General features: G+C 36.1%; 2 protein-coding genes and 1 non-coding gene across 7 annotated transcripts in view; 2 read left to right on the plus strand and 1 right to left on the minus strand.

The window, feature by feature from the left end:
- The window catches only part of THEMIS (thymocyte selection associated), a 203,592-nt gene extending 186,696 nt beyond the window's left edge, over positions 1-16,896 (plus strand). For all 5 annotated transcript variants that reach the window (XM_078155156.1, XM_020987008.2, XM_020987005.2 and 2 more), the window contains one exon: positions 13,935-16,896. Coding sequence is in view for 2 of the 5 variants with exons in the window: in XM_020987007.2 (XP_020842666.1) it covers positions 13,935-13,976 (42 nt within the window). In the remaining 3 variants the exon portion in view is untranslated. The remainder of the gene's footprint in view (positions 1-13,934) is intronic.
- A 5,046-nt stretch (positions 16,897-21,942) lies between these two features.
- Positions 21,943-22,667, minus strand: LOC110208968 (uncharacterized). The gene is given in 2 exon segments (XM_078155560.1): positions 21,943-22,380; positions 22,383-22,667. Coding segments are annotated over 2 exon segments (648 nt in total). The 5' UTR covers positions 22,593-22,667.
- Positions 22,668-25,631: 2,964 nt separating this feature from the next.
- On the plus strand, positions 25,632-25,734 carry LOC144458053 (U6 spliceosomal RNA). Its single transcript, XR_013487608.1, has one exon. It is a non-coding gene; the product is annotated as a U6 spliceosomal RNA (small nuclear RNA).
- The last annotated feature ends 973 nt before the right edge of the window (positions 25,735-26,707 follow it).

Genomic DNA, 26,707 nt, shown 5'->3' on the forward strand with positions numbered 1-26,707 from the left:
AAGAAGCACGTACATCTTAGACCATATACAAATGTTAACTATCCTTACTGCATTCATAATGTACAAGGTTTGTCTAATAGCTAGTGAATAGGCAAGGTACATATTACAGTAACTGGTTCCTTTATTGGATTTTGTCTCCCTTGAATTTCTGTGTAGCTCATCTTCTTTTTTCCTTCTTTGTAGTTAATTTTCTGTGGTATCCAGCTTAGCAGTTACACATAGTCTTCTCCTTCCCCTTCCTTTTTTTTTTAACCCTTAAATTCCTTTTGATTATTTTGGCAAAATACTCAGCAAATACATTCTTACCAACCTTTGCTAGGTATTACACTCAGTCTCTGGCCAGAAATCTGTCACACCTGTGTTTTAAGCGGCGGTCCAGAAATTCAGATGCAAGGCTCATATAACCACCTTCTTAGCCAGCTATTCTCTTCCCAAATCAGTGTCTCTCTTCCATGCAACTTGTCTTCCACGGGTAGCAGTGAGGAAAATATAGTCTGTGTTTCCATGGTTTTCAGTTGCTTGCCCAAGACCTTGTAATTTTTGCATTACTTTTTACATTCCTTATGGCAGTGTCATTTGTGCCTAAGTATGTAGTTATCAGTTATTTTGATAAATCTTGGGTAGTTCTTGGATAAAATATCTTAGATACATATCTTGGGAAAACAACAGACCTCTCTATTGTAATCAGATTAACAACTAGGAGATTAATTCATCCTGTTTTTGAAAAGTATTCAACACAGAAAAAAGAGGAATTAGATGAAAGTAATGGCATCGACTTTTACTATGACCACTTCCTGGAGAAGTCGAACTGTTGCCAAATAATCATTGGAGTATGGAAGCCAAAACAGCCTGAAAGTTTATGTGACAAGAAAGTGCTCAGTGGTGGCAACCAAAGAGAGTCATGTTTTGAGTACAAGTGCAAAACAAAGGTTCCAAATGTAGCAAAACATTCACAATAATACTTTTCATGAAATTGAGAGACTAATACACTGTTGGTGGAGTTGTGAACTGATTCAACCATTCTGGAGAGCAATTTGGGACTATGCTCAAAGGGCTATAAAACTATGCAGAACCTTTGACCCAGTAATATCACTACTAAGTCTGTATCCCAAAGAGATAAAAAGCAAGCAAACAAAAAGAAGGCCTATATATACAAAAATATTTATAGAAGCTCTTTTTATGGTGGCAAAGAATTGGAAACTAAGGGAATGCCCATTAATTGGGGAATGACTAAACAAGTTGTGGTATATGAATGCGATGGAATACTATTGTACTTTAAAAAAATGATGGGCAGGATGCTCTCAGAAAAACCTAGAAAGACTTACATGAACTGATGCAAATTGAAGTGAGAAAAAATCAGGAGATCAGTGAAGACAGTAATAGTAATACTGTATTAATGATCAACTGTGAAAGACTTAGTTGTTCTGATCAAGACAATGATCCAAAGCAATTCTAAAGAACCTGTAATGAAAAATACTATTTCCTTTCAGAGGCAGAACTGACACATTGTGAGTGCAGACTGAAATATACTTAAAAAAAGTCTTTATTTTTCTTTTTTTAGTCTGTGTTTTCTTTCACAACATGACTAATATGGAAATATATTTTGTATCACTGCACATGTGTAACCTCTGTCAAATTGCTTGCCTTCTCACTGCAGGGGGAGATGAAGGGGAGATAATTTGAAACTCAAAGTTTTAAGAAACAAATGTTAAAAATTATTTTTACATACAGTTGGGGAAAATAAAATATTAGATGACTAATTCAAACAAGAAATAAAGTCATTTTATGGTAGCAAAAAAAAAAAAAAGGAAACAAATTGGATCCCATAAATTGAGGACTGGCTGACTAGAATGTGGCATATCAATTTAATGGGCAAATATGAGGAATTCAGATAAATGTGGGAACTCTGAGGCGAACCCATATAGAGTAAAGAAAGAACCAGAACAGCATAGGGAATAATCACAATAATACAAATGACAGAAATGCTAAATGTAATTTGAATCCAATAAATGCAACAATCAATCTTGTTCCTGAAGGTCACATTTTTTTTCCTCACGATAAAAAGATATGTGGGATTGTAGGCATGGAACATTGCTATTAGACATGGTCACTGTGTTGAACAATCTTGAAGAACTCTTAAAAAGATTATTATATTGTGATGAGTGGTCCACTGAGAAATTATTGTGCTGTAAAAAACCAAAAGACATAAATAAAACCTTTAAAAATAGAGTACAAAAAAGGTCATTGGCAAAATATTATAAAGATAAATAATGGGAAAACAATGAGCAGTATTATCTTATAAAAGTGTTAAAGGTGATTAGGGGAAAATGAACCTTCGGAGGCCTTGGCATGAGATCCAGCTAAGTCAAATTATCCTGAAAGCATTTGTAAATAAATGCACCTGAAAGGAAGACAATAGTCAGATACCAAATTATCCAGTTCTGCTGACATGGCATAATTGGTTTGTTTTCATTATATGTGACAATAGAACCATGACATTAGTACTCTGCTACCAAAACAGAGGAAGTTCTAATGGCACTTAAGGAGATGAATTCAGGAAGAGCAATAGAATCTAAGTGAAAAAGTACAGAATCAATCCATGTTGCTGCAATCAAATCTTAGAATAATCCTGGCAGACTTTTTTCTTATAAAAAGGGATCAGGTACACTTTGGTGAGTTTTCTCATTTTATTGGCTCATAATTCTTTTCTGGAAAAACAAAAAACAAGGAAAATATCTGTCATCTTCCAAGTTATTAGGCTTGAAAGATTTCTAAGTTCTGATACAAGAAAGATACTCATGGTTGATTTGCTTTCACAAGTTTTATGATTATTATTTATTGGAAAATACACAAAGATAGAAATGAGCAATCCCTAGAGTGGATTAAGTAGATCAACTAGTCTGCATACATAGCCCCTCTGTCCCAGGCTGTCCTAAATGCCCAGAATTAATTGTCACCCTAGAGTCTGTTCCTCTTCCTACCAGAGTAAGAGTTTTGTTAAAGGGGAAGGGTTCTGTAATGATTCGAGATTAAATAGGGACCCTAGACCAGGAATCATGTTTCAAATGGACTTCACTCAAACTTAAAGCCGTGTAGTTGGCGGACGGTGATTATAGTACATATGTGTATGTGTGTGTGTATATGTGTGCATACATACATACACATGCACACACATATTATATACATATGTGCATGTACATTTACATATACACACATACATGCATACACACAAAGTATTTTCTTGACCTTAGTCTCAAAAGCAGGCATGTTATATATGAATGCTTAGAAAAGTATATTTTCTCCAAGCCTAGTTCTACTTTCACAGCAGTCTACCTCCAGATTTCTAGGCAGGACACAGGAACCTTTAGGACAGCACAATCTATGTTCTGACCAGTAATCATTATTGTGTGTTTTGGTAGTCCTAAGTCTAGATAGCCTTTATGTAGTGGATTGCAGGGGCTCAGGAGAGTGATCTTATGAACCTGTAGAGAAAATAGGTCCAAGCAAACAGTACTAACACAGAAGTACAGAATGAAACAGCAAGATGTTACAAAATATTTTGTATAATTATCTATAGTTTTTGCTTAATCTATTCCCATCTTTGTGAATTTCTTAGAAAGGAACATTTTAGAAAAACTCTTTATTCTAACAGTTCTTCTTGTTCACTTGGGATCCAAAACCTTTTTTTTTCATTACCAATTAAATACTTGCACAAAAGTTAATCATAAAGCAGTCAGGTTTCTTATTTTAGGAACTTACTGTGAAAGAGGAAAGGTGCTTTTATTATTATTACATTGATTCAGCCCTGTAAGATCTGGATCTGAGAACCACAGATGGCCCTTCCATATGTGTGCTGGGTCTCATATCTTTCAGTGCTATTTAATATAGGATTAGAATTTAGAATACTCAATGAATAAATTTTAACTTTATGTTATCCAAAGGGATACGATAGCCAAACCTATGGTCACCTATGTAAAAGCTGCCATTTTCTTTCTTTCTTTTTTTTTTTTGGAGGAAATTGGAGTTAAGTGATGTGCCCAGGGTCATACAGCTACTGTAGGGGCTGCCATTTACAAAGGAAGGAAAACAATGGAGACATAGGAAAGTCCTGATATCGCTTTTTGGGCTACTTCCCCAATTTCCCCCCATTAATCCCATTCAGCCACATGGAACTGATTTGATAGTCAAATTGCTAGTCTGGGTGCTCTGCGAAGTAGCCTTCTAACTTCCTCACCTTGCTTACTAGGTCATGGATTTATCATCACGAATACCACATCTAAAACAACTTCTAACATAAGTGAAAATAATAATAATATAATAATAAATAGCATTTATATAGTGCTCCAAGGATTTTTAAGCATTTTACTTATGTTAACATTTGTTAATTTCATTTGATCCAGTTTTACTTTCTATATTGTCTTCAATTATCAAGACGTCTGTTACATAAGAAATATTCAATTGTGATCAAATAAGATCATAGACAAATAGAAAGAAGCAACTATAGACCCAGTGGGTTTTACCCTACATAGAAATTTCCATTTTTTAAAATGATTACAATTTTTTTCATCCTATCTGCCTAAATTTTATATAGGTGATTATCTTATTTACAAATTAAAGTCAATATCAGCAAGTTTAGTTTGTAACTGCTGTATATTTTGTAACGATCAGTGAACCCCTTCTTTGTCTTCCTTAAACTCTTACTATTACTAAAGCTTCCACCTCTTTTGTTCTTTTCTTGAGCTTCTAACCCCAAATTCTTCCATGGTGGTAAGATCTAAGGAGAGGTGTGATCACTGATCTCTTAGCCTGTACTCTGGTCTGTGAATGACCACAAGCACTATTTTCCACCCTGGAATTGTGATCCTAGGCTTCTACTCCACTCTAGCCACATGCTCTAGTGTACTAGTGATCTTCCTAGCCCTGGGACTGTGACCTGGAACTGCGTGTAGGCAATGCAACAGAGTCCTGCATGAAGTTCCACCAAAGGGTGCCCTGTAATCTTCTTCTGACCAGTTGTCAAACTCCTCTACTGTCTATGGACTGATAGCTCAAGCAGTTACTACCCCCAATTCAGTTGGCCCCAAAGACCTGCCGCTGGCTTGCTGCTAGGCTCACACCAGTGAGACAGACCTTTCCTACTAACCTTCTAAGTTTTCTTGGGCTGGAACATTGTTTCACCCCATCCTTTTGGTGGTTCTGCCACTCCAGAATTCATTTTGAGTCATTATTTTAAAATTGTTTGGAACGGAATTTGAGAGAGCTCAGGTGAGTCCCTGACTTTATTCTGCCATCTTGCTGCCTCTTCCTTTTGATTTCCTTATCTATCCACCACCGAAAGCTAAACAGAATTACTATCCATTCCTTTTTGCTACCCATGGATTCAGTATACTTAGTACCCTTATTCCCCCAAACCCTTTAAGGTTAGACATTTCCTCTAAATTATTTCACTCCCTTCCTAGCAAGCATTTTTAAAGAAATGTTTAATTGTGTTTTTTTATTGGTTGCTGACTTTTCCCAATGACTCTTCTCTAATCTCCAAAAACCCTTCACTTTTAATAATTAAGTAGAATTAAGCAAAGCAATCACATTGGCCATGCCTACAAATGCATGTTTCATTCTGCCCCATTTACTTTTTTTAATCTTATTTGATATTTTATTTTTCCCAATTATATATAAAAATAATTTTAACATTCTTTTGCTTTTCAAATTTTGAGTTCCAAATTCTTTCCCTCCTTTTCCCTCCCCATTGAGAGAACAAGCAATTTGACATAGGTTATATGTGTGTAGTCATGCAAAACACATTTCCATGTAAGGCATTCTGTGAAAGAAAACAGATAAAAAAAGAAAATAAAGAAACAGTATCTCTGATCTGCATTTAAGCTCTCTCAGTTATTTCTCTCGAAATGATTAACGCCTTTCTCATAAGTCCTACAGAATTATCTTGAATCATTGTATTACTGAGAATAGCTAAATTATTCATAGTAGATCATTATATAATAGTGCTGTTACTGTTGTACTATGTTCTTCTGGTTCTGCTCATTTCACTTTGCATCAGTTTATTTAAGTCTTTCCATGTTTTTCTGAAAACATCCTGCTCATCATTTCCCATCACAATCCTATACAACAACTTGTTCAGCCATTTCCCAGTTGATGGACATCCCCTCAATTTCAAATTCTTTGCCACCACTAAAAGAGCTGCTATAAATACTTTTGTATACATAGGTCCTTTTTCTTTTTTCTTTTTTTATCTCTTTAAGATACTTACCTCCCCCAAACTGCCCTTCTTTCTTTCAGCTTAACCCTACCTCTCCTTTTATCCCCTTCTCTTCCTACTTTCCTGTATGGTAAGATAGATTTCTACACCCAACTCAGTGTGTATATTATTCCCTCTTTGAGTCAATTCTGATGAGAGCAAGGTTCATGTGCTCCCTTCCTCAATTCTACCATTTCCCCCTCCACTGTAAAATCTCTTTCAGGCCCCTTTTATGTCAGATAATTTATCCCATTCTATCTCTCCCTTTCCCCTTCTGTCAGTGCATTCTTCTTTTTCATCCCTTAATTTTATTTCTCTTTTAGATAATCATACTATCACATTCAAGTTATACCTCTGCTTTCTGTTTATGTATATTCCTTCTAACTGCCCTAATATTGAGAAAGTTTTTAGGAGTTATAAATATTATTTTTCCATGTAGGAATATAAAGTTTAACTTCATCAAATCCCTTATGATTTCTCACTCCTATTTACCTTTTCATGCTTCTTTTGCATCTTGTGTTTGAAAGTCAAAATCTTTTAATCAGCTCTGATCTTTTCATCAGGGATGCTTGAAGAAAGTCCTCTATTTCATTGAATATCAGTTTTTCCCCCTGAAGGATTATACTCAGTTTTACTGGGTAGGTGATTCTTGGTTGTAATCCTAGCTCTTTTGCCTTCAGGAATATTATATTCCAAGCCCTCTGATCCTTTGGTGTAGAAGCTGCTAAATCATGTGTTATGCTGATTGTGGCTTAATTTTATTTGAATTGTTTCTTTTTGTCTGCTTGTAGTATTTTCTCCTTGATCTGAGAGGTCTAGAATTTGCTTACAATATTCCTGGGAGTTTTCATTTTGGGATCTCTTTCAGGAGTTGATCATAGGATTCTTTCAATTTCTATTTTATCAGCTGGTTCTAGATATGAGGGCAGTTTTCCTTGATAATTTCTTGAAAGACAAGGTTCAGGCTCTGTTTTTGATCATGACTTTCAAGTAGTCCAATAATTCTTAAGTTATCTCTCCAGGATCTATTTATCAGGTCAGTTGTTTTTCCAATGAGATAGTTCACATTTTCTTCTACTTTTTTCATCCTTTTGATTTTGCTTAATTGATTCTTGATGTCTCATAAAGTCATTAGCTTCCACTTGCCAAATTCTAACTTTTAAGGAATTATTTTCTTCTTCCTCTTTTTCCATTTGGTCAATTCTATGTTTTAGGGAGTCCTCTTCTGTGAATTTTTGTATATTTTCTTCCATTTGGCCAATTCTGCTCTTCAAGACATTTTTCCATTCTTTCCTCCTTTAATCAGTTCAGATTAGAGTAAGGCTCAAGTGTTATCTGCTCTCTCCTCCCTCCAAAGTCCCTTCTAGAGCTGAGTAGAAAATCTGATATAAAAACACAAGAATCAAGAGAAACATCAAGAGTTAAATGTAAGTGAGAAATCATAAGGGACCAAACAAGGTTAAAGAGTTTACATTTGTATATGGGGAGATGCTATTTGTAGCTCCTCAGAATTTTATTATCACTAGGTGTCATAATAGGAGTCTATTTGGACAGAGGACCTGGATGTGATTCTGTCATATTTAAATGATCTCAAAAGTAGAATGGAATGGATGCACTGAGAGAGAGGGAAGAGAAAGGAAGAATGGGCAAAATTACATCACATGGACTGGGTTCACAAAAAGTTGTTTATAGAACAAGGGATCTCTGGATTTTGGCTGTAATATACCTAGGAGTTTTCATTTTGGAATTTCAGGAGGTGACCAGTGTATTCTTTCCATTTCTACTTTGTCCTCTAGTTCTAAGATATTTAAGCAATACACTTATATGATTTCTTAAAACACATGTCTAGGTTTGTTGTTATTGTTGGTCATACCTTTCAGGTAGTTCCCTGGTTCTTAATTGCTCTCTTCTTGACCTATTTTCCTGATCAGTTGTTTTTCACATTTCTACTTCTTTTTTTTACTTCTTTGAGTTTGTTGTATTATTTCATCATGTCTCATACATTCATTAGCTTCCAATGGGCAACTATTATTTTCAGAGTTATATTCTTCAATAAGATTTTATACCTTCCCCCCCCCCAACCTGTTCATTTTTCCTTTCATATCTTTCTTGCCTATATCTTCCTTCTTTTTAAAATTATTTCCTCTACTGCTCTCATCTGGTTTTAAAAATCATTTTAGTTCCTTTTTTAACTCTTGCTTTAACTCTTCTGGGAATTCTTGTTGTAGCTGTGTAAAACTGCATTTATCTTTGAGGCTTTGCTTGTAATTTTTTTAAATCATTCTCTTCTTCTGTGAGCTTTCCTGTCACCATAATAACTTTTTATGGTTGGTTTCTTTTTGTTTGTTTGTTTGTTTGCCCATTCTTCCAGCTTACTTCTTGACTTAGGACTTCATGCTAGTTCTGGGCACTGCACAAATCTGAGGTGAATGTTCAACTTTTGCTGCCATCTGTTTATATCTCTCTGATGTTTTCATAGCTCTGGCTGAGGGCTTATAAGTTTTCAGTGATCTCAAAGTGGTGTGATCCAGGGGGTAATCTGTTCACTGCCCTTGTGGTTTGAGTTATGCTAGTTCTTGATCCAGATTTGAGTTTATCATTTTGTTTCTGGTTGTGGGTTTCAGCAAACTACTAAATTACTGGTTGACTCAGCCACCTCCACTGGGAAGCTCTTCAAGTTGAGAATGACTTCTTCTAGCTCCCTTTTGTTCTGAGATACTACCCTCTGCTCCTAGGATAAGCTCCACACAACTACCATTTGCTTACTAGAACTTGTTCTGGGCTTAACACACAGGTAAAGCCAGCACAAACAACAACCCTTCTCCACTCTGAATCTGTGACCTGGCACTGAGTGGTAGGCAACAGAGCTGCCGGATGAAACTTCTTCCTGCACCCAGTGCTTTCTCAGGGATCCCTGGGATGTATTTCTGGTTTCCTGTTTTGACCTTCTCTCAGTACCTGGGTTCTGGAATGCTCTTTGCCACAGCTCCTGGGAGTTTCTGCCAGTCCACATCCCCAGACCTCTCTGTCCAGCTCCCTTAAGCCAAGCTGGGCTGGAAAAATGACAAAATAAGACCTCTTGGCTTTCTTGATAAGAATTATGTCTGGTACATTCTCTAGATTTTTACTGAGGAGGTATAGGAAAAGAGCTTGACTACAAGGTCTCCTCTGACTATGCTATCTTGACTCCTTTGACTTATTATTTTCCTGATTATATAAACTTAAGAAAGAGATAGAGAAAATGTTAATAATTCAAATTAAAATTTAAAATGTTATGCATACTTTTCCCTCCTCTCCTTAGGATTCCAGTTATTAAATTACCAGCACAACCCTGATCTGAACCACAGCTCTGTTGTGTGTATGACCTTTGGCAAATCACTTAACTTCTCTTCTACAATGAGGGGGTTGGATTAGACACTCTCCAAAAGGCCCTTCAGGCTTGAATTCTTATTATCTTTTTTGCATTTATTTTCCTAAATCAAATCAGCAACAAAGGTTAATGAAAGTGGGAACTATTGGGATGACAGATTAAACAATTAAGCACAATATTATTATAATGTATCATTATAATATATTATATAAGGGTTTTGCAGTGAACAACTGTAATCCCAGCCACTGGAGAAGCTGAAGCTGGCAGATTGCTTGAGTTTAGAAGTTTTGAGCTGCAATGGGCTAAGCAAATTAGGTGTCTGCACCAATTCCAGGACCAATATGGCAAGGCTTTGGGAGTGCAGGGATTATGAGATTGCCTAAGGAGAGAGGCAAGCTGGCCCAGGTTAAAAATGAAGCAGGTCAAAGTTACCATGCCTGAGATGACATAGGAAGATTCAGGGTTCTTTTTTTTTTAATTAAAAAAATTTTAAATACAAAATAAGAAAAGAAAAAAGAAACAAGCCCAAATACTGAAACTTAAATACAAAATAAGAAAAAAAACCACTGTCATGTGCGCAGCAGAACATGAGAGGATTCAAAATATAAAGCAATAAGTGTCCATTTCAAGAAAGCCTATATAATAAATACTACACATTGTGTTCAGAGCTGTCCATCTTTTCTTTACTTCCTTGTAAGTCTTATTTTGTTCTCTGCTGGATACTTTTTACTTTGCTCTTTTTTTTCCCCTTCCTCTCCCCTCTCCCCCAAGAAGACTACAATTAAGCATAGATATAGTTATACACACACACACAAACATACAATACACATATTCATATACACACAAACATATATATACACACACATATACATACATATATGCTATAATCATATACTTATATACACATATACATTCATATGCATCCATGTAAGACTATACTATGAGAGATTCCATTTGAAAGAAAGATTGAAAAAAATAGATTGAAGGAAGGAAGGAAAAAAGGAGAGAAAAAGAAAATTAAAGAAAGGAAAGTAGACAGGAAAGGAGGAAGATAAGAAAGGAAGAAAAGGAAAGAGTGGAAGGAAGGAAAGAAGGAAGGAAAGAAGAAAGAAAGAAAGAAAGAAAGAAAGAAAGAAAGAAAGAAAGAAAGAAAGAAAGAAAGAAAGAAAGAAAGAAAAGAAAAAAGAAAGAAAGAAAGAAAGAAAGGAAAGAAAGAAAGAAAGGAAAGAAAGAAAAAAGAAAGAAAAAGGAAAGAAGGAAGAAAGAAAGAAAGGCTTACATGAGATAATATTACTGATTTTGGTCTTGATATGTCTAAGTACATTTACTTTTTAAAAATATAATAAATAATAGGATCCAGAGCTAAGAAAATGGGAGATGACTGGCAGTTGTTGAAATGCCAAGGTCATCTATTGCATTCGAGGCTGATATGAAATAGGCAAGATGAGCTACCTGTTCAGGCACCTTGTCCCCACCAACTACAAACTCTCTCTCTCTCTGTCTCTGTCTCTGTCTCTGTCTGTGTCTCTGTCTCTCTCTGTTTCTCTCTCTCCTCCCCCCAACCTCCCAACCTCCCACTCTCCCTGTCTTTTGTCAGCATGCATGGTGGTGGTGGAGGAAATGACTTGTAAGCTGTTTGTGGCAGAAACATGGAATATGAAGAATTGTTTTCTTTTTGTGCCTATACTCTTTGTTACCTATTCAGGGAAATGAGTCGTAGAAGCTAGGTATTATGTAAGTGTTTTGTTTTGTTAACATCATTCTAATCATTGGGTATGCTGGTTTCTGGGTTCTGCTTTCTTTGTTCTACATCACATCACTTCTCTTTCCAAACTTCTCTGAATTCTTCATCCTTTTTTCCCCATTATATTCACGTACCATTCCCCAATCAATGAGCATGTCCTTTGTTTTCAATTCCTTGTGTAGATAGTATTTTTGTTCAGATAAAGTTTAGACTAAATTGCGAGGTCCCTTCCAACTCTGAGATGTGATTCCGTGACTGTAGAAGTCTACCAAAAGAGGATGGAGAGTTGGCTTGCCTATTTATGTGTTTAAACTGAATCTGTGATTTTTGTTAGACTAAATAGAGTCTGTCCAACATTTGATGTATTGGTCTGAGTATTTTTATGGGAGCTACAGACTTCTTCCTTTGGGTTATAAAGCCTTGAACATAGACCAAATTTTAATATTCCTAGGGGACACATTTTATGATTTGTGTGAGACTGTCAATATTTAACCCAATCTAAGTAAACCCAGAGCTTTGGATCTGGATAAATTGCATCTGTACTAGTGCATTGTTTTCCGACCTGAAACAAGGCACTTCATTCTTTGTGCCTCTGTTTCTTCAGTTCTTAAATGGAGTCTATTGTTGTTGTTTGTCCTTCATTTTCAAAGAGGACCAATGACCTCATGGGTGATGTCCTGATTTATGCATGAATTGTATTTAAGTGAGGTAGAGTTGCAGAAAGTCATCAGTCTCTCTCTTCCAGAGTTATCAAAGTCCAATGACAAGACAAAAGTCAAGATGACTGATGATGGCCTCGGATGCAGTAGATGACCTTGGCATTTCAATATCTGACCAAGCTATAGGCATTTCACTGTGCTTACTTCAGCCTCCTTCTTAGCCATTGGAACAAATTGTTCTCATATTTATTATTATTTTTATATTTTACTTTGAAGAGCTCTAATTAAATTCTTTATAGTATCTTGTCCAAATTTGCCTCTTTGCAAAGTCTACCTTCTTAGTTCTGTCCTGTAGGATCAGGGAGAAGAAGTCTAAAGACTCTTCCAGATGATAGTCCTTCAAATACTTAAAGATGGCTATCATGTCTAAGTTTAAGGCTAAAAACATCCTAGTTCCTTTGAGTGTGATCCTCATATGGCTTGGAATTTTAGACTTTCAGAAATTTATTGTCACTTTTTCTGTTAATGCCCTCTAGATTATCAAAATATTTCCTAAAACATGACAAAATATGCTGTATGTGATCTGACCAGGGCAGAATGTAAGGGGATGATCACCTTCCCAGTCCCGGACACTGTGCTTTTACTATTGCAGGCTAAGATGGCATTCACTTTCTAGGTGGCACTTCATACTTGACTTCTCTGGAGCTTATGGCTCAGTCACACCCTCTTACCTTTTTCAGACAAACTGCTTTTCAAATATGTCTCTTCTATCTCATAGTTATGAATATGATTTTATGAACCATAGTGTAATGATTTATATTTATTATTATTAAATTTTATCTTATTCTATTTGGATCCTTTAGAATCTGAAGTCTGCAATCCTGATTCTCTCCTTTCCAGCTTTGTGTCCTCTGCAAATTTGATAAACATGCTATTTACACTTTTGTCACTGATAAAAATATTAAACAATACAGGCCCAACAGAGATTCCTTGGGCACTCTACTGGGACCTCTGAAGATCCTCCATGTTGACATTGAACCATTAATGATAAATCTTTGCATATATTCATTCAACTATATACTTTCAAATTCTTTGCATTGTACTATCATCTACCCTGCATGTCTCTATCATATCCACAAATAGATCATGAGATACCACATTCCATTGATATTCCAGCTTACTAATGCTGTCAAAAAAAGGAAATAAGGTTGATCTGACATGGTTTTTTCTTCATAAAATTATGCTGATTCTTTGTGATGACCAATTCCTTTGCTAGGTAGTTACCAATTATTTCTTCACCATTATGTTCTAACTTTTTTAAAAAAAAAATTCTCTTGACATTGCATGGATATCAATGGAGCATTTGAGCTATCCATTGGTTGTCTATCATTTTCATTACATGATTGACCCATTTTTTCCCTCAGGTTAAACATTCCTTTGATGACATTCTTTATTTTACTTTGATGACATGCTGTTTCCCTTGTGTAGTTCCTCATTTGTAATGTGTTGCAATCTACTGATGTTCATAATATGCCCCTCCGTTGCTTCTGGATAAGTCTTGAATTCTTTGTAAAATAGTATTCTATGATAATACAATGCTATGAGAAGGAGAGATTGTAATAACTGAGAGATGAAAAAAGGCCTGTGTAGAATACGGTATCTGAATTATGCTTTAAAGGAAGCTTAGGATGATATGAGGTAATGATAAGAAGTGAATTCCAGACAAGAGGAACCTTTTATGCAAAGATATAGAGGCACTCAGTTTGTTCAAGGATATCCCCCAAACCATTTCTGATAATGCACTCCCCAAATATTCCTCTTAAGAATCAAATTTAAGAAAAGACTAATTTTTTCTAGCATTAAATTTTTTGTTTCATCTCTCTACCTTATGTTTTTGTTTTCTTACAGAAACCTTCCAAAATGACTAACACCTGCAATAACGAGAAATAACTGAAACCACTTGAAAATTGAATGGAAATATCACCTGAAAAAAGATGCTTTACATTTGTCTGATGAGAATCATCTAAAGCTCAAACCAACTGTCATACAATCATCCCCCAGAGTAACTTGACTGATGTACATAGAATATTAAAAACCCAGGAGATATAACGAGTTTGACCTTATGACTTTAAAAGAGAAACCTGTGATCAGAAATTAATATCCTCTCCTTTTAAAAATTTCATTGTAATTTAAGGACTAATTTACGAAATTTACACATACATTTCTTCCCTTGTGTATTTTATGTGTAATATTATCAGTAAATTTTAAAAGTAATTGTATTGCCCAATTTTCTAGAACCTCATAAAATCACCCTGAAATGGAACATAATCAGGCACAAACCCCTCAAAAGTTTTCACCCTAAATTTCTTTTTTTTTTAACGTAGTTGGAGTTAAGTGACTTGCCCAGGCTCACACAGCTAGTAAGTGTCAAGTGTTTGGTCTGAGGCTGGATTTGAACTCAGGCCCTTCTGACTCCAGGGCCAGTGCGCTATCCACTGCACAACCTAGCTGCCCCCAAGACCCTCTAAATTTCCTAACTGTTAAAAAATTCCTTTCGCAATTTCTCCAGTTTTCTGTTTACTTTTGCTAAATTGGAAAAAAATAGAGTTTATAACTTTTGCAAATCATGGTTATATGTGGGAGAGGTCTGAAATTTTCAGAAATTCTATTTTCAAGCTTTGGAATTGTAGGAATGGATTTGGTTTCAAGTTTTTACCTTTCTTTGATAATTCACAATAAACTAAGTGTTAGGATTACTAGCTAAAACTTTTTTACGTCATAGGCATTCCCCAGGCTCAGATCCAAGGATGTGAACAACATCAGCTGACCAACCTGGTTACAAGTTAGCCATATATTCTTTCTTCTAATTATCCTAAGTTAAAACCATCAGACTACATATCTCCTTCAGATGAGGATGTATTGAGTCCCATAGGAAATCCATTTCATTGCCAGTAAAATCTGATATTTTAAGCTAGTTTCTTGTTGTAAGTCATATTGATCCTCATTTTTAATTTATAATACCCTTACATTTGTGTAGCACTTTAAAATGTTTTTACATCAATGATTCCAATTGATCTTTCTTAACAACTACATGAGATTGGTGTTTTTATCTCCATGTTAGAAATGAGTCAGCTGAGGCACAGGGAATTTTTGTAAGGAGTAATGGGAAAAGCACTGGGCTTATGATTAGGACTAGGTTCAAAGCCTAGATCTGACTTTTTCTAGTTATGTGCCTTGCCGTTTAATTCTCTGATCATCAGTTTCCTCCTTTGTAAAATGGGGGTGATAGCAATTGCACTACTGTTTGTTTGCTGTGACAATAATGCTTTAACTTTAAAGCGCTATATAAATGTTAATTATAATTAATATTACTGTTAGTTACATACTTAATGGCATACAACCATTTTGTATTACTGTTGATTACATACTTAATGGCATATAACCACTTTGTGGAAGATACACAATTATAATTGAGGCCTTCTGAATCTATCATCTTCCCATAATACTATATAATAACTGCTTGACCACCAACCTACTATATCATAATTATGTATTCTGTGTGTAATCATTCAAAAATTAATTACCAAAGAGGGTTCAAAATACCCCCAAACATTTCTTCTTATACAAAGGATATTCCTTCCTAATAATATTATTTAAATTTATTCCATTTCTGTTGTCATATTCTGATATATTTCCTTCCTTCCTTCCTTCCTTCCTTCCTTCCTTCCTTCCTTCCTTCCTTCCTTCCTTCCTTCCTTCCTCCTCCCTCCCTCCCTCCCTCCCTTCCTTCCTCCCTCCCTCCCTCCATTCCTCCATCCTTCTTTCCCTTTCTCTCTCCCTCCCTCTCTCCCTTCCTTACTTCCTTATTTCTCTATATTTCTCATTCTTTCTCCCTTTCCTTCTCTTCCATGTTAAAACAACAACAACAACTGTATAACTTTCAGTACCACAAAATAAATTCCTGGTTGGTGAATTCATGGCAATAAATCTGAGTTACCATTAGTGCATATGGAATACTTCCTTTTTTTTCAGCCTTGAAACACTGTACTAAACACGTATGTAAATATTGATCCATTCTTCGTAAAATTGTGTTAATGATCAATATTTCTTTTTTTAGGTACATGGAAAAAGTTTCATTTCTTCTTTCAGTAAGGAAAAAATGATGGTAAAATAAAAATAAAAAAGACTTAGGTCACTGATAAATCTTGCTAATGCAGTATGATATCAATGAGAAACTGAAATACATTTGTAATGCATTTCAGCTTTTTTAACAAGGGTACATTTTATATTATCTCTCACACTGACTTTTATTAAAAAGCAGGCTTGGTGCTAGAGGATTTGCTATTTCAGATATACCTTTATAAGATTGTTTCTCACTGAAAATAAATTTTCTAGTTCCACGTATGGCTACTTTGACCTGATTTCTTATGCACATTTATTTTCAGGGAATTTAATAAGTATTTTGGCAAAAACAAAGTGAATTGTATTTTCTTCTGCATATGGAAGGAGTTTGTCATAGTAAAGGAGAAGGAAGAAAAGAATGACTTCTTTTGGACACAGGGACTGCTAACCATTGTCTCATGGCCACTAAAGCATCACACAACTCTGAAAGAGGATGCGGTCTAGGTAGTAATTGCTGGTGAATGTTAAACAACCAGCTGTGTGTGTATTACTGGGCTACTTCCTCTATATTCAGTAGCCCATGTATTAGGTTGAGATGAAAAAAAAAATAGATCGCTGTCCTCATTTGTTGTTATACTGTACTCAGAGGGGAGAGGAAAGTCAAATTATTTTCACATTATAAAGCTTTTGCTTTGATTTTTACAAGCTATGAACCAGTGTCAATAAATCATTTGGATGTTTACCCATAGTATTGTGTTACAGGTTTATTTTGAGGTCAATAAGGATTGAAACTTATAAATGATCTTTACTATACTTTGGTAATGTTACTACTTAATAATAGTCAAGTGTTTTATTAATGTCAATGACACTAAAGAAGATGGATTACCATCTGCTTTGCTGCTGCATCCTGTCTTTTTGATCTGCCCTGCAGCTGAATCTTCCTACATGGGTTGTTTTCTTTTATTAGAATGAGTTCCTTGAGAACAAGAACTAATTTCCATTTCTATTTGTGTACCTAGTATTTAGCACGATGCTTTGTATATAGTAAGCACATACGCCTTTTCATTGATTGATTGATTCATTCATTCATGTGTAAAGTTGGTTTCCTATTTCACAAATCTGTCCCAATGAATCAGATAGCCTCATCTTTCTTGGCTTTTATCATTTTCTCTGATGCTTTGCCTACCCCAGTGGTGTCTCCCATCCCTCATCAGCTTCCTATGATGGACAAGCCTCAAACTGGTTGGTAAGTGAGGGGAATGTCTACCCCAAGCATGTGAAGACTTTCCTCAGTGGAATGGGCAGATGAGAACAATTTGTCCCAACAGCCATGAAGGTGGCATTGTTTGGTTAGACATTGAAGATATTAAGGTCATCAACTGTCATACTACAGACTATGGCCAGTCATTTTGACTTTTGTCCAGCCACTGGACTTTGATGACTCAGGAAGAGAGAGTGTAGCTGGCAACTTTGAGCAACTCTGCCTCACCCAAATCCAATTTATGTGCAAGTCATCACCCTGTGATGTTTTCAGTGCTCTTCAAAGGACAAACAACATTTATCTCACTGGGAATCAATGCAGGGTTGAACAGGAATCAAGATGCAAATATTAGTGGCTGTGAGCCATAGCTTCTCTCAGGGGCTTATTTGATAAGACTGTCAACTGTAACAGTTGGAATGTGATGAGAATAAAAACAAGGTTATGGGTTCAATTCCAATTGAGACCATTCAATTTAGACAACAGCACAGTTCTTTTGAAAAGAAAGTCAGAAGTTCCTTAAAGATGGGAGGACATTACTCACACTTTCACGTGTAGTTCACAGAACTAGTTATAATAATAGTGCCTTTTGTATAAAATTACTGCTTCCCATTAGGTTTTATGCATAAATTGTTTGGTTTTTGTTGTTGTTGTCATTTTTTTTCTGGTACAGATAGATTGCATTGAACCATTCACATACTTAAAATAAAGCCAGCCTTTTCCCAGGGATATAGATCATTGGTCATAAGGAAACCAGGTGAATGACCGAAAGCCATCCCCATAATGGGAAAAAGAATTCCATGCCATGGTTGTTGGTTGCTAGTAGCACAAATTTGTTTAGGCTGAGTTTGTTTTTATTTTTTTTTAAACAATATTTGGAACTTTGAAACTATATCTAGTAAGTGAAATACTTTCCTTTATTCAGATGCATTTAATCACAAATTTCAGAATTGGAGGAGACCTCAGAGGTCCTCTAGTCCAAACCTATAGCTGAAGAATTCCCTTTAAACTAACCAGCTTTGTTGTCAGGTATTATAGCCTGTCAAGACATTTTTGAATCTTGACTGTTATTTAATGCCTTTTTCTTTCTTTACTTCCCAGGTTTGTTTGCAAATTTGATAAGCCTCTCACCCAAACCTTATAAAAGTCACTGGTAAAAATGTTAAAAGATAAAAGTATAATGCCAATCATAAATCCTTGGGGCAGTCACCTGGAGCCCAATGTTAAGGGGTACATCCCCTATGTCTGTTATCTATTCTCACTTGTGACAGAGTTCATAAGGAAAGAGTATCTTCTCCTTCACAGAGTTAATAAAATAGGGTCTCTGTTTTAAATCTGACTCATGAGTTTTTCGCTGTTTAATTCTTATCCAATAACTTTTGAAGGTTGTGACTGATTTGAGATGTGCCTAAAAGGTGACTTACAATTCAGCTTGGTTTTTTTTTAAATGAGAAGTCAGCCAACAACATAAAGCTTTTCAAATCAACTCAACCTCCTCCTCCCTTCCCCCCCCAACCTGTTTTAATAGATTTAGATGAAATTTGTTACATAGTCAGAAGTTAAAGATGTGATTACATTGTTCACAACTCACTCTGTAATTCAATAGAGCTAATTATAATGGTGTCTTTTTCTAAGAAAACGTGGAGTTGCTGCTTCCCTACAATTGTATTTTATATGTTAAATTATTTTCCCAGTTGTAGGGAAAGATGGCATGAAACCACTCCCACATTTTTTCAAGGCATCAATGTATGAGATATTAGAGGTATAGACCTTAGTCATCAATAAAAATTAATCTGACTTAGCCTCCAGCTTAACTTCTCAGTAGATATTTATGACAAAACCCTTCAGTCCTAACTTTGCATAAATTTCACTTTTGCAGCTAAGCTTTACTACCTAAATTTTTGAAAATTTTGAAAATAACCTAAAGATTGGGGAATGCTCTGTTTTCTGGTCCTGGTGAACATTTTGCAGTTAAGTTGAAGCTCTAGATTCAGAGCCAAAAGGCTTGGGTTTGAATTCAGTGTCCTACTACCTATTTGATGTTGGTCATCATATGTTTTCTCTGTGTCTCAGTTTCCTCATCTGTAAAATCAGAAAGTTGTACTCAATTTCTAAGTTCCTTACCCAGCACTAATTCCTATCCATTAATACAGTAAAAATATATTAGGTAAATAGTCCAGTTAATAGTATGTTGTCTCAGTTCCACTCTCCCTGATTGCTAAATTGATTGACAATCTGTACTCATTGTAGAAAGAAAGACACAATCTAATGCTACAAATTTTTGTTTACTGAGACCAAGAGGTCACAGTAAATACCAAAATGGTGTTTCAAGAACAGGAGATGCACATGCACAATATATTTGTGGAGAGCAGTTTGTTTTTTGTGTTCCTTTTTGAAGAGGACGGGTGACATCACAGGGTGATATCTTAACTTGCATGTGAATTGTATTTAAGTGAGGCAGAGTTGCACGAAGTTACCAGCCTCACTCTACCTTCCAGTCATCAAATTCCAGTTGCAAGACAAAAGTCACAATAACTAGAGATAGCCCAGAATGCAGTGGATGACCTTGGTGTCTTTCACGTCTGACCAAGCTCTAAGTGCCCCACAGTGCCTGCTTCAGTCACCTTCATGGTTATTAGAACAAATTGTTCTTGTCCACCCATTCTGCTGGGGGAAGTCTTCACATGCTTACTCTTAACCTGGTTTAGCCCATGTGCTGAGAGATTTTACTGGGATATGGCCATCATGAATGCTACAGCTTCTTCAAGCTACAGGTGAGAGTTGGGTGACAGATGGAAAGCAAAGGTAGATGAACAACCCTGAAAAGGTCTTGGCAAGCCTTCATGCCAGAGGTGCTAGTCCTCCTTGAACAATCCATATACCCTAAGAAAGCAGTAGTATAGTGCTGTATTTAGAATTACAAGGCCTGAGTTCAATGCCTATCTCTGCTAGTTACCACCTTTGTGAATTTGGTCAAGTCATTCATTGGACATGAGTTTTGTTATTGTAAAACAAGAGGATTGGATTATATGATGTCTAAGGTCCCTTCCTACTCTAAACCCTATGGACAAAAAAAATGTGTATTCGGATTATACTTTATTTGTTATAAAAGTGGCATAAGGAGTCTGAATCTGGAATCAGAGGAGCTGGGTTGCAATTCTGGTTTTCCACAGCCTATACGATCTTGGACAAATTACTTCACCTCTCTGATCTTCAGTTTTGACAGGTGGAAAATGAGGTGATTAAATGGCCACTAAGGTCCTGTGAAGTTCTAAATCTATATATAGTTCTAAATCTATAATCCCATGATCCTAAGTACTTATTATATTTAATAATCTATTGCCTTCTGACTGGAAATGCATTTTCTTTTGGGATGATCAATAAGTTTCTTTTCCTATATTTATTCTGTTAACTAACAGAAGACAAAGGGAAAAAAAATTCTCCCCAATATGCTTCTTAAGACATCCTAAAACCCTCTTGTCAAAAACACAACATGCTTTGTATTGTGTATTCAATTTTTATATATAGTAGTATATAAAACAAGGCCAACTCTCTAAAGCCAATGTTTCCTAAATGCTTAATGTTTGTGATAGCATATTTATCCTCTCTTAGGTCTATTGGAGTGTTATTTTAATTTTTTGCTTTGATGCTTTTCCCCCCAGAAAGTCTAACGTTCTAGGTTGAATAGCTCCAATATTCAAAAAGATAAATGAAGAGTCCTTGTTTCCTGGTGATGCTAGGGGAGGGCTGGGGAGGAGAGAGAGAAGAGGAGCATGAAGAAAAGGAGGGAGAATGATAGCAGAAATGTTCCTAAGGTTCTCATCTCCTTGGTCAGACAAATAACATGCCATAAGAATGACAGACTTGACTTGTTATTTTCCCCCTTTCCATTATCTGAAAATGATTGCTAGCACCAATTCTCTTTGTAACATGTACAGGGATATTGAAAGCATTACTATCTGAAAGGTTTCAACAATTATTTTTCATGCACAGGTTTTTTTCAATCTGAAATTAAATGTATCTTGCTAGATTTTGTTACAACTTGCTAGCCCTTATAAAAGCATATTTTATATATAGATATAGATATAGATATAGATATATATAGACATATATACAGATTATATATTTTATATTCACATTTGTAGCTTTTAACATATAAATGTACATATGTATAGTTGTAGTAACTTACATTTATATAGGGCTTTACTAATTATATCATATACTCATTATTTCCTTTGATCTTTATAATAACCCTATCAAGTAGATGCTATAGGTAATATTATCATCAAATTGTAGAAGAGAATACCGAGGCCCAAAGAGGTTAAGTTACTTGCCTACAAAAACACAGCTACTAAACTTCAGATTAGAACCAAGCCCACGTCTGTATTCAATGGATCATACGGACTCTCAGTGCAAAACAACTTTAGCCTGGTACATGAATTGTAATGCATTGAATATTTATAATCACATCCATTTTCAGAGGTTGACAAGAAGGATTTTCATTCTTTTTTTTTTTCATAAGTCGGCATTTATTATTTAAATTGAAGAACAGGTTATGAACGGGGTGGGGGTTGGCCTAGGGGAGAGGGAAGAAGGAGGAGACTCGCAGAGCCTCTCCTTTGTGTCTGCTCCAAATGGTTTTGATCCTGATTTCTGAGCCTTGGTCCAGGGCACACAATGAAGCACACAATAAGAAGAGGTTCCAGGGGCTACAGGTGTAGGAAACATCAAGGGGTGGCCACAGTTACACATCCAACCAGAGATGAGGGCTGGGATTTTCCTTGGATCAGTAGCACCACATTCTTTTAGGAACTGAAGCATAGTGATGCTAAGTTCCATCCCACTTATTTCAGCTCTTAGGAAACATTGTTGTAAAGTCTTTGTGCTAATGAATTTTTTCATTGCCTCTCTAACTTCTTGCACTTTGCTTCTAGTTTCTTTGAATATGCATCCAACTTGTAAGCTGCCCGCTCCATAGCTGCTCTTTGCTCCTCAATTAAAGTGATCTCATCCAGATAAGGCTGAAGTGCTGCATATTTCTGGTTTAAGTCCTTTAGGTTTCTACTTATGTTTACTGCAATATCTTTCATTTCTAGATCCTTCAAGCTAGTCAGTTGGTTCATATTTTCCAGAAGTTTATAGTCTTCACTGGTGGCTGTCAGCTCACCGGTTAGGTACATGGCCATTTTGGAGAACGTGTCCTGGCTCAGCCCCGTGATGTCCGCCTCGGCGGGCTCCGTGGCCTCCTCGGCCGTCTCCACCACGGCGTCGTCTAGGCTGGGGAAGGGAAGAAGGAGAAAGGTTTGAGGGAAGGATGGGGATAGAGGAGGGGAGGGGGAGGGGAAGGGGAAGGAATGGAAGGGGAGAAAAAGGGAAGGGTGAAGAGTCGGAGAAGGAGGTAAGGGGAGGGGGCTCGAGGAGGGGGGCGGTGGACAGCCGTCGGGCAGGGGAAGGATTTTCATTCTGAAATCTAAGAAGACCACATGGTGTTTTGGAAATGGCTCCAGCAAGGTTGTAAGTCAGGAGAGTGGGGTTCCAACCCCAGCTTTACCGCTAACTGTTGCAGCTTTGGATATGTCATTTAACATCTTTGTATCTTATTTTTCTCATCAGTAAAGTGGGAGAGTTGAATTAAATAGTCTTTAATAAAACTCTTGCCTCTAAAATTCTATGTTATAAGATCAGACATATAATTGTCTTTTTTAAAGGAAGGTAGGTGGTGCAGTGATAGAGTGCCCAGACTAGAGTCAGGAAAAACTTGAGTTCAAATTCAGCTTCAGACACTTACTAGCTGTGTGACCCTGGGTAAGTCACTTAAACTCTTTCAGCCTCAGTTTTTTTCATTGGTAAAATGAGGATAGTAATAGCACCTAACTCAGAGGGTTGTTGGGAGGATCAAATGAGACAATAATTGTAAAGCACTTAGCACAGTGCTTGGCTTGTAGTAAGTACTATATAAATGTTAGCTACTTTAGGTGGTAAACTTAAAAATTTTTTCTTAACCTTCTGCCTTAAATTAGGCCTTTAATAAGCATGTTTTCAGATGTATATTACATGCTTCACTATGAAGCAAATTTAATTATATTTCATAAGAGGTAGAGCAGAATGATGAGAAAAAAATATTAGACTTAGAGGCAGATCAAGTCCTAACCCGATTACTTACTACCATTATGATGGTAAACAAGTCACTTAACTCTCTCAGATTCTGTTTCCTCATTTGTATAATAGTTTCCACTTATTTCCCAGGGTTGTTTCTAGGAAAGCACTTTGTCAGCTGTATTGTGTTAACATGGCTGTATGATGATATTATCAATCTTGTGGAAGTTGATGATGTCTCCTGAGTTCTACCCCCATCTGGTTGAACCATGGAGCCCCAGTTAGATAAACATGAAGAGTTAATTATTGGATTTCAACAGGACTTCAAGAAAACCTAAGAAAATAGCATAAGGCATATTTTAAATGATATATAAAGTTCAGCTATTATTGTTATTATTATTGTTGTTCATTCTTCTTAGCTTAGTTCAATGGAGTTCATCAAGAAATATACCTGAGCCAGGTGGCTAATCTGCCATCATTCTTTTGTCTTTAATGTACTCTGGCCTGTTGTGAAAGTAGATAAATAACTGTTTTTTATAATTTAAAAAAAAACCATTGGGACATAAGCTTATTTTCTTTAGGCTCATTAAAAGCATCTTTGAGACAATTCTAGTAGCAGAAAGAATGGCATACATGTCATCATGTTGCCACATGGTTTTGCTTTCTTCCACTAGATATTCCTATCACAAAAGCTTCTCATTTCATGTAGTTGGGAGACTAAATATTCAGTATGGCAACATTTATTGAAATGCCATTTAAATTTTTTTTGGACTAATGTTATGTATGGAAATCACAGGTAACAATTGTGGCTGCAATAATGCTCTTTTTCTAAGATAAGCTATCACATGTTGGTTGAGTTCATGTGGATGCTGCCCATAGATGCTTTTTTTTAAGGCAATTGGCGTTAAGTGACTTACCCAAGGTCACACAGCTAGTAAGTGTCAAGTGTTTTATCTGAGGCCACATTTGAACTCAGGTCCTCCTCACTTCAGGGCCGGTACTCTATCCACTGTGCCCATGGATGCTTTTTGATTCCAGTCTCAGATCATTGCTTTTTCATAGGCTCCATCAAGAAGTATTGGATTTGTTTATATTAAACAAAATCAGTCTTATCTACATTTGTCAGTCTTTACAATTGCTCTCAACAACCATCTGCTAAGTTAAAAAGGGATTGAGATCTGCATTGATAGAGCTAGTCCTTGGACCTGCTACTTAGAACCAAGTCTTAATTTCTTGTAGTCTCTCAGTCACATAAACCAGTGGGACCATGTAATGGAAGCATGCTGTCCTGAGCAAACTAAAATGAGGGTGGCCTGCCTGAAGCCAGTATCAGCATCCCTGGCTAGAAGTACAACTGACACAACTCAGAACACTAGTGATATGGGTGCCAACCACAAGACATTGGTGGGTCAAGTTTCCTAAGAAGGTCTCATTCTAATTTGCAATCAACTCTCCCAAAGCCCAGCATGAAAGAGTCTTGCAATAAAGATTTTAAAAGAGTGAGGGGATAGGAGGGAAAACAAGGCTCTCATTCTGGTTTCTTTCTGAGGGAGATTCATGTCTCTGGTATGAAAAGAATTAAGTGATTTCTGACATTCTTTCCAACTCTGAAATTCCATGATTTCATTCATTTTATGCTGTCTTATATTACTTACAAATAATTTCATTTCTATTAGCCATCTCCCCAGTGAGACTGTTCCTCTGTGAAGGTTTTCTTCATATTAGTATCCTTCCTGAGCCATTTCCACAAAGGTGGTTACACTACTTTCTTCTAGGGTGGTCACTGTTGTCTGCAATTTAGGCATTGCTGGTAGTGTCAACTAAGTTGTCTTCTATTAATGAACCTGCCTACTTCTTCATTTAGAGCTTTCTCTTAGGCAGAGTTTTCTGTCAGGTACTCAAAGCATCCAAAGCTTTTACTGGCTGTCCTATTAATAAGAGGAGCATAAGCATCTCGTATGATCAGCATGGAATTACCATGCAGCGCCCATTTCCATGCTGAGCTCTAGAAATAACACGTGAGATGACAGATGTCTATTTGCCAAAGTTTTGCTTGGAAGGGAACAGAAGGAAGGCCAGAAGGAAATCTCAAACAAACAAGACAGCTTTAAACGTTAGATGCCAACTTCTTGCTTTGGCAGCACATGCACTAAAATTATAATGATATAGAGAAGATCAGCATGGCTCCCATGCAAATATGACCTACAAATTTGTGAAAGATTTGTTAGATATCTAAGATATTTAAACAATTAATGAATAGCCATTCCCCAACAGATAAATGGTCAAAGGATATGAAGAAATAGTTATCAAAAGAAGAATTACAAAATATTCATAACCACATGAAAGACAGCTCCAAATCTCTAATAATAAGGGGAATGTAAATAAAAAACCCTGAGATCTCACCTTATGTCCTTCAGATTGGAAAATATGACAAAAAATGTATTGGTCAACATTGGAGAGATTGTGAAATGATAGGCACACTAATACATTATTGGTGGAACTGTGAAATAGTACAACCATTTTGGAAACCAATTTGAAATTATACAAATACCGTGACTAAGATGTCTATTATTGGTCCTATACCCAAAGGAAGTTATCAGTAAGAAGAAAGTCCCCATATACATCAAAATATTTATAGCAGCACTTTTGTGATAGCAAAGAATTGGAAAGAAAGTAGTTGTGTATCAATAGGGAGTGACTAAACAAATTGTGGTACATGAATATAATAGAATATTACTGCACTGTAAAAATATATATACAACAAATACAGAGAAGTATGGAAAAAATCTATGTGAACTGATGCTGAGGGAAGCAAGCAAAGCCAAGAAAACAATGGAAAGAACTACACATGAAATAAAATAAAAATAAAAAGTGAATGTAACAAAATGATAAAGATCAAGCATAACTCAAAGAGATATGAGAAGATACCCCCAACCTATACCTTCACAGAGGTGGGAAGTCCACAAGTATTATATGTGCATTATTCCCCCCGCCCTTTTTAACTTTTTCAGTGTACTGATTGATTGTATTGACTTTTTTTCTTCTTTAAAAAATAATATTTCGTCATATGTGAAGGTTCTCTGAGAGGGGAAGGGGAAAGGATACTAGAAGTAACTATGATGATTTAAGAAACAGAAGACATCAATAAAAACTTATATAAAGAAGAAAAGCAAGTTTTACCTAATAGAGGTTCGCAGTTTCATGT

This window comes from Phascolarctos cinereus, unplaced genomic scaffold, assembly GCF_003287225.1.
Source record: "Phascolarctos cinereus isolate Bilbo 61053 unplaced genomic scaffold, phaCin_HiC Scaffold_5;HRSCAF=322, whole genome shotgun sequence".
In the NCBI taxonomy this organism is placed as follows: Eukaryota; Metazoa; Chordata; class Mammalia; order Diprotodontia; family Phascolarctidae; genus Phascolarctos; species Phascolarctos cinereus.